Source organism: Bemisia tabaci, chromosome 3 (genome assembly GCF_918797505.1).
Source record: "Bemisia tabaci chromosome 3, PGI_BMITA_v3".
In the NCBI taxonomy this organism is placed as follows: Eukaryota; Metazoa; Arthropoda; class Insecta; order Hemiptera; family Aleyrodidae; genus Bemisia; species Bemisia tabaci.
This window is the reverse complement of record NC_092795.1, coordinates 25,972,145-25,980,783: the sequence shown is the minus strand read 5'-3', so window position 1 is coordinate 25,980,783 and position 8,639 is coordinate 25,972,145. Positions and strand designations below refer to the sequence as shown.

At 34.6% G+C, this 8,639-nt stretch overlaps 1 protein-coding gene across 1 annotated transcript; it reads right to left on the bottom strand.

The window, feature by feature from the left end:
- Nucleotides 1-324: 324 nt before the first annotated feature.
- cni (protein cornichon) lies at nt 325-8,415 on the bottom strand. The gene is made up of 5 exons (XM_019042380.2): nt 8,190-8,415; nt 7,115-7,183; nt 6,024-6,136; nt 4,656-4,799; nt 325-3,907 (listed from the first exon to the last, which is right to left on the bottom strand). Exons 1-5 carry the CDS (start codon nt 8,268-8,270, stop codon nt 3,868-3,870), a joined length of 447 nt encoding a protein of 148 aa, XP_018897925.1. The 5' UTR covers nt 8,271-8,415; the 3' UTR covers nt 325-3,867.
- Nucleotides 8,416-8,639: the final 224 nt, after the last annotated feature.

Here is an 8,639-nt window from a genome sequence, read left to right as displayed (position 1 = left end):
TCCCTGTGGACATAAGTGTTTTTACAGATGAGCTGGAACTTGTAGTTCCAAATTGTAAAATTTAGGCCATATACTTAGGTGAAACTGCAAAAATGCGTATCTCGACTTAAATTAATCACTCTGATGGCATCTCGTGCCTCAAAAGTTTGTCACAAATTAAAACTTCTTTCCCTGATTCAAAGGTGGCAAGTTTAAATTAGTTCATTCATATTTCAGTCATACTCATTCTAGAGAATGACCAATTCTTCCCCAATTCATGGAATTGTTATTTTAGAAAATGATTTCTGCACAAAGTATGAATAGTAAAATGATCAATAATAAGGATACAAGATTTAAAAGTTGTTTTATTAAAATACCAAAAAAGAAAAAGTGAGAGAAAAACAATAACAAATAATCTAACTATCATTAGCTATGAAATCATATCTTTTGAGCTTTTTTTAACATGTGACAGCATGGCAAAATACATTGTTTAATTATAGAAAAACATATACAAAAATTACGTTATCTACTTACAGAGAAAAAAGGAGGGCATGGCAATAAAGCTTAAACATTATCTTCAAAAATCTAAAAATTCCAGTTTACTGCGTGCGATCAATGCAAGAAAGAATCCAAAATTATCCACTTAACTAATTGACCAGAATATCAATGCAGCAAAAATTACAGCAAATAGAAGACCTCAATACAATATTCCATCTTTAAAAAGTGTTGCAGTCAAAACATTCACTGAATTCAAATAAAGAAGTTAGAACTCTGTTAGGAGCATTACAAGTTCTTGATTTGCTATTTTGAGGGAGCTTGCTTTGCTTACTCATGTGATCTATTTGTACGTTCAACATCGAAACATATTATACATGATGCATAGTTTTTTAAGTAAATGTATTATACTCTCACAAATAGGTAAAATAAAAGACTGCTAATTTATGTTCCTCGCATCTTAAATCTTAAGTAAGTGCCGCACTATAATTGATCGCTGTTACACAAGATCTTTCAATACCACTGCCAGCAGTACTAGAGTTAGGCAGATCATCACAGGTCTAAAGACGAAGAGAAGGCATACATTCTATAAGAGCTGGCCCAAAATAGAATCTGTCAAGAGAATGACCAATGACAAAACCTTGTCCACCAGACACGATTTTTTTGCCTCAAGTGCATACTTGCTGGAACATTTTTGCTCGAGTTTTTCCTCAACATTTATAAATATTGAAATGACTTAATTTTGAAGCTAATGTAAGATTATTTGATGTTGGAACAATAATACCTCATGCGCTGCCCTTAAACAGTGAGGAAGATACTGAGAAGGAGAAAGACAAATTGTGATGCCTCTCTACCAGGTGGGTTAAAAAATTTCTTCAGCAGCTAAACTTTATCATACTATGTGTTCAAACTGATCAGTCTTAATTTTTTGCAACTGACATATTTACAACTTTCATCCACATAACCTTCAAAAGACTAAACTCATGTTTCATAAAAGCGAGTCTGAAAAACTAGATAAGCAATTGAAGTTCCCTTTGTAAACAATAAATACAAATTAATACCAAAAATTAAAAAAGGCAAAAGAATATTAACATGATTTCTTTTGGTTTTATTATTTGATCGTTACGTTACTCCCTATTTATAAAAAATTATACAATTATGAAAAACCAAAAAAAGGCTTGATTTAACTGTACAGAAGAAACCGTTACCTTAAAATTATTGGCTAAATTGAGTGAGGCTTTACAGATTTCCAGTTAAGTACAAGCATATTGGGGTTAGAGAAAGCATCTCCTCTTTCCAGTAAAATGTCTTTTAGTTTTGGTGAATGAGTCTTCCAAAAAGTTGGGCATTGCTTTTTGCACACACAAAAAAAGGTGACTTTAAGTGCACCCGATAAACTGAAAAACAATTAACCACCCATTTTAAGTCCTCACCAATGGACTCAAAAATAATAATTAAACAGGACAAATACTGAAATTCAACAGCTTTTTTTTTATTTGAACTCATTGATGCTAGGAGCAACTCATTGAGAATCAATAAAATCAAAAGGAAATCTGTAGCATGCAAACCCTGTGCACATAGTTCCTTTTGATTTAATTCATTTTCACCTCGTTTCTTTTAGCATAAATACGTCCATTCAACTATTTTCCTAATTCCTATCATTCTCTCCTTCAGATTTAAAAATAGAATAAGAAAACATCGGTGGTTCAGAACAGAAATTGGCCACTCTACAAAATAAACTAATTTGAGAAAGACAAAAAGAGGAACGGCAAATTTAGACTCCTGTGCATACTTAGAACTTGATTTTCAGTGGTTTTTTTCAAAAAAGCTATGCCCGCTGACAAGAGAGCCAAGAAGTTTAGGAGAAAGTTGGTTGGAGAGTGACTTGTTAAACAGTAAGTTTGATTATTTGATGTTGAGGAATAAATGTTTTGAATCAAAATCAGGAAAAAAAATGAGGCAAAGGTGCATAAATCAGTCATATGTGTTACAGTACGGATTTGAGGATGATAAATGAAAATATTGAACGGACAGAATACATACAGAGTGCCATACTCAGAGCATACTGTCAAAAGCAGAAACTAATTCAACAAGAACAGTGGAGGAAAAAAGAGGGCAAAATGGGCTACAGTGATCCATCGTCATTTCCCGAACGAAGGACAAGAACTACATCTCAAAGTTGCCAAATATTATCTCACAATTTTTATTTATTCTCATAAACTATTCGACATTTTTTTATGAAAATTTCACAGATTTTTTAATGAAAAATCAGCATAATTTTAGACAGAAACCGCACAATCATTTGAGTGTGGGAAAAGAATTTTGCAAGCAGATTTTGCCACCATGGAATGGAGATACATTTCTCCATCTGAGAGAAGATGATATGTTCATCAATTCGTGTGCATTATTCAAAATGCAGTCCATAAGTTAACAGGGGTTTTGAAATGTTTCTGATGAAATTGTTGAATGTTTGTGATTGAAATTCTAATGGTTGATTCTAATGAAAAACACCAAAAATTATATCACTACCTACAGTGCGGCACATGGCAAAAAACATCTCTGGGCCATAAGATAAATTATCTATCTTCTCATAAAAGTACCCTGAATTCTGAGCTTATAAAAAAAGATTTCAATTAAAGAAAATCATAGTTCCTACTCACACAAAACTTTCCAAGGGACTATGCTCAAGACTCCTTGACTGAAAAATACTTTAAATAAAAAAACTTGATTGTGAACATAAGCCTTCCATTTTATGGGGAAAAAATTATGATTCATTACCTATTCCTAAAATAGTAGGACTAAACCTTCCCAGCTGCCAACATACTTATCAACTATCGACTACTTAGTGAACAAATTAATTAAAATTCCCTGATTGAAAGAGTTGACTGACTTCCGAAAGCTCTGCTTTCATTCAATTTCCCGAAAAAACCTTTACAGACCTCATTTGACAATGCGAATTGTCAGAATGTACCAACAAACTTTGAGAGAGGATTTTTGGTGGAAACTTTGGTGATTCAGTTAAGTTAACCCCCTATGGCATAGCGTTACAAATTCGTAACAGCATATTTTTGGGGTTTTAAAAGATGGAATCTTCTCTCTGTGGCATAATTTTCCAAATTTTCATTCGTTTTTTTCTTTTTTTGAATAACAGATTCCTTAAAATTTAAAATTTTGAAAAAAAATTTGGTGCTCTATGTTTTTCATGCGAGCTACAAAACAGATTAGTGTCCCCTAGAATCTGAGATCCAAAATTAATTTATGCCATAGAGGGTTAAAAGAGGCAAGTAACTACGAAACAATTACAATTTGCTTACACAACAAAATATGTTCCCCCAGTCAGATGATTCAGCCTTTGACACGCTGTGCTTGACAAAACTTGTGCTGTTCTTTTGTCTAAACTTTTTCTGAGACAGTGATGAGAGAATAAATCAACCTGTGAAGAAAAATTGAGAAATTAAATTTGATACGAAAAAAGCGGGGAATTCATTAATTATAGCATTGGATGCGAGAGCAGCGCTTCTCGGTTACGGTATTCAGAATTTCCGCTAATATTTCATACATTATAAGGAAAAAATTAGTGCATGCATTTTTTATATTTTTCCTGAATGTTCTTAATGATTTTGCAATGTTTTACGGAATAAAATTTCAGAAAAATCACACAGTAGATTCTTCTCTGAGATATAAATTTGCAACAGAGGGTCTGAAACTTAGCAGGCAAGAAGTACTCTTCTTGCACTCGGCGCCTCAATTGAGAAAGCTGCACGTAGTGTTTATTAGTTGAATGAAATACAATGCAATACTTTAAATGATTTCAAAGGTGAGGGAGATAGGTTTAGCAAGCATACAATTTCTTTGCTGGGAAAAATTTTCTTATTCAAAATTGAGACTTTACAAAAGCTGCCTTTAAACATGATGATACAGTAATGATGCCAAACTCTAAGTCTATGTGTTCATCCAGGGCTGGTTGATTGCGGTGGCGTTGAGTAAAACAAAATTTTAGCCATGCACACCAGGTTTGATGCAATGAAGGTTTGAAAAAGCAGAATTCAGATTCTACATCAGTCTCATTAACTAGTAATTCACTCATGGTGCAAAAGAGAACCTAAGCAAAAGCCATCTTTATGGTTAACGTGTTAAACTATCAGTTTAACCCGTGAAAAATATGTAGTATCAATACTTACCCATAGAGATAGTAGAAAAACGTTATCAAATAGAATGCTAACTTTGTCCATCCCTCTCTCTGACATCGAGCAAGAATGTCAGCATTCATAATGCTTGTTGGATCATAGAGACCTGGACCAGACATGACTGGTCTCGTACGGTACCTGGGGAGAAAGAGAAATTTGAAAAATCGAGAGCAAAAGTAAAACCTTTCAATATTATGTATGATATCTGGAAACATGAGTGATATTTGGAATTGAAGAATTTGATCGGTCTGCGTTAGCATAATTAAGGGTTCTCTTCAGAGGAGAGACAACATGGGGGTATCCAACCTTGCTTAAGAACCTTGCTTGGTGTGTGAGGCCATCAAACTCAGGTCACCTGCCAGCAATCGAATTCGGGGCCTCCAGATCATAGAGCAAGCACTACAAGCACTGCACCACAGGAGGCCGACAATATTTCTGAAATAACCACACGCTATCAATTTATTTTTGGTGGACAGGAGGTTAGTCCCAGCCTTTTACAAAGGGCAGGACTTATCTATTGATGTATTCCTACGAAGTTTTCACAATGTGCCAACACGACAAGAATTATCCCAAACTGATGGGCAGTACTGAAAGTGCGTCACTCCTCTAAAGTAAGAGTGCACCTCCATTTCAATGAGAGCCCTGCAGCCTGATTGTTGAAACTTTAACTGGCTATGTCGGCAAGATAAGATAAGACATAGCCCTATCTGGGCTGTGTAATATATCGATTTTCAATTCTTGTCGTGCCAGTATAAATTTCAACAATCGGGCTGCTGGACAACTTGCAGTCATATGGGCAACAGAGTTTGTCTCATGAAGTAGTTACGCCCTCATGTCAAGGGAGCATGAGTCATTGTACTGACACTTTTTGGAGGATGTGGGAAATGTATGAAACAAATACATCGAATACAAGAGACTGTGCAGTGTGCGCCTTGTCTTCCTAATATATGGTGAGAAATTCGGGGGATCTTTGAAGAGCAAGTTTGAACCAGGAGTCAAAAAGTGTAAGCAAACGCCAGTCAAGCGAGTTATGCCACATAATACCAGTATCTAATGCCATCACTTGTTGAACATGATATCTCATAAATTATACTTTTGACGCCTGTAAGTTTATATCTTAGACAAATTTTCACTATGTAAAATTCAGATGTAACATTCAGATGTTGGATTGGCCATGTTTTTCTGAAAATATTCCTGGCTGAGAAAAGCGCATCACAGTTTAATATTATCAATAAATATGCAGGTCTAATGGTGTCTATAGTGTCCATAATCAGCTTAGTAGTAGGATTGTTTATTCCACCTTTGTGACTTTATTTTTAAGTTGAAAAATAAGTCAATGTAAATGAATAAAACTTCACCAACCTATTGATATGGTAAGCAATCAGTGGAAGATTGAACATGAGGGATAACCATTGCCCCGCAAACAGAAATAGTATGTTGAAAAATAAATGAAGAATATACTCAGGGAGCACCAACTGAAAAATAAACAGAGAATTAACGCAATTCTTAAACAAGATTGTCAATAAAATCAGTTGCCAACAAGAAAAATTAGGGCAATGAGATATATGCAGTTAAAGTCGACTCTTGAAAAGTAGTTTTGTGTCCCATGAGGATAAATTCAGTGAAAGAATAACATTTTTAACGCCTGCTTAGTTTCAATTTCAATAAGAATTAACGAGAAATGTGATGCACCATAAACCACATTAGTTGTCATTGCATATAGCATGTTAGATGGATGCATTTTGTTTCCTTCATCTTAGGTGAAACAGAACTTATCAGCTTTAACAACAAAAAAAAAAAAAAAAAAAAAAAAAAAAAACCTAGTCACTTTTTTGCCCGGCCCTGCAATAATCTGAAATGGCGCTCCTGAGTTGAATTTGATTAATATTGATACACTTTCCTTTTGGAAGGTGGAGTTCCTAGATTGCATATTCAAGTCGTATACCTCCCTTGATTGTATAGCTTTTTGGCTTAGTTTAGCGTTAAAAATAATCCTCTCTCCATCCTCTGAATGCAGTGTCTTAATTATCCTTGTCCAAAATTCAAGTCTTGAGGGATAAGGTATTTTTTAAATGTTTCAGTCAAGAATCTTTCCACAAAAGAAACAAACCGACTATCATTTTCCGTCATATCAATCAACTCCCAAATCACATATGTGATCACATAAAATCTCAGTTTGCTATGTTGCAGATTGCTTGCCACATTTTATGTACTTTTGAAAAGAATGACTCCTTACTCTTTATTACAACACAAAATTTTGTATACTTTTTTTTTTGCTCACACAAGAAGATTTCCTGACAGATTTCATATAAAAATGGCCCGTAATACTCTTTCATAAAACAAAGAACGTAGGGGATGAAATTTTGAAACTCTTCAGCTGAGTTGTGTGCTTCTTTGGTTTTACCATCGAAACAACATGAAATTCAGTTGGAAGCTTCATTTTTAATACTTACTGGATTTAAACTGTTGCATTGTTCGATCGGGTGTTTGTAATCCGTCTTCAACTCATCAAATGCAATGACCTGACAAAAAATTCAAAAAGGTAAGTACAGAAATCAAGTGAAAGGATAAATTATATAATTGTAGTACTATCCAATGTGCATTACCAACAATTTAAACCTTCATATCTACCAGGAATGCAGAATCTTGCAGGTTTCCATGTTTTCATGCGCCTGCCTGCTAGCTTTCCACATTTTTCTCAACTTACAATAGTTTCCTCCACTTTCAAAAAGAGGACCTTCTTCTTTTGTTTTCTTTGTTTTATTTTTTACTTAAGACCTTAAAATTTCCATAGTTTTACGCCTCTGAACAGACTCATGATCATGAATTTACTGCATCTCTACCTCCCTGAACTACCCTGGACTAGACAGGAGTCTATGACACCCAGACTGTTGTTGGAGCATTTTAAGGGATCCCAAATTTTGCCTTCATCAATTAAGAGAACTGTTCCACGGATCAAAAAAGAGACTGGAGGGAAACCAGCAAAAGATTAGAGAGCACTTGCCTTCTCAGCAGCAATGAGTTAACAAAAATGTAGTCACTTTCAAGGGGCGCTAAAATTGGGCTGCATTCACTCAATAAAAATATATAACACCCAGCCTTGACCCCCAATTCATTTTAGATATGTTTGAATTGACATCTGAAGCCACCTTAAACTGCTTAATTCAACTGGCTTAGCAGTCAGCGCTCTTGGCTAGGCTGCTTTGCCTTTAAGTCTCACTGACATTAACATTTTTAGGTGGGTAGCTTTGTTCCAGAATTCTTGCAGAATGTGTTTCTAACAACGAGAAAGGTGATTCATTAGGTATTTATGACTAGGCAGAGCTCTGGTTTGGCTGCTGAATAAACATGACTAGGGTCTTTCAGTCTCCACTAAAAAAACTTGATCGGTTGGTAAAGGAGGAGAAACCTATTTCAAATGGATGAAAATAGAAGCAAGAAAATGCTCGGATTATTCAAAACTTTAAATCTAGAGGACATTAAATACATGGAAAGAAACAAGCGAGACAGAAACCGATGAACACTTACATGAAATATGGCGAAGAAAATTAGGAACGCATCTATGATTAAAGCTATAATATATGTTAGCGCTGCAAAGCTAAAAGCCATGGTTTAAGATACAAAAAATTCTGAAGGAATAATTACGCGAACAAGGACAAATTTTTAAACTAATAACATATTAAGCAGAGAAATAAGTCTATGAAAGAACCACGAAGAGCAGTGAAAAGTAGAAAATAACCTAACCTGAAAAGCGTTTTGTTTAGATACAAAGCGCCGTTGACAGATTTCAAAGAATACAAATTAAAAACTCGCATGGAGTTAAAAATGTATTTAACCCCACAAAGCGTGAAGGATTAACATCTCTCGAAATACCAGACATGAGAAATGATAAAAATACAAATCGATTTTCATTTTAAGGGCAAAAAGCTATAGATATAAGTTTTAATAAATACACAGCTTGCACAACTTGGCAAAAGT

What these genes read in the sequence shown, in the direction of transcription:
- cni (XM_019042380.2), bottom strand. Translation starts at nt 8,270, where the DNA reads ATGGCTTTTAGCTTTGCAGCGCTAACATATATTATAGCTTTAATCATA. An exon ending in AATGCAACAGTTTAAATCCA is followed by an intron (nt 6,137 to 7,114) that starts GTAAGTATTAAA and finishes TTTATTTTTCAG; the next exon opens with TTGGTGCTCCCTGAGTATAT. An exon ending in TTTTTCTACTATCTCTATGG is followed by an intron (nt 3,908 to 4,655) that starts GTAAGTATTGAT and finishes TTTTCTTCACAG; the next exon opens with GTTGATTTATTCTCTCATCA.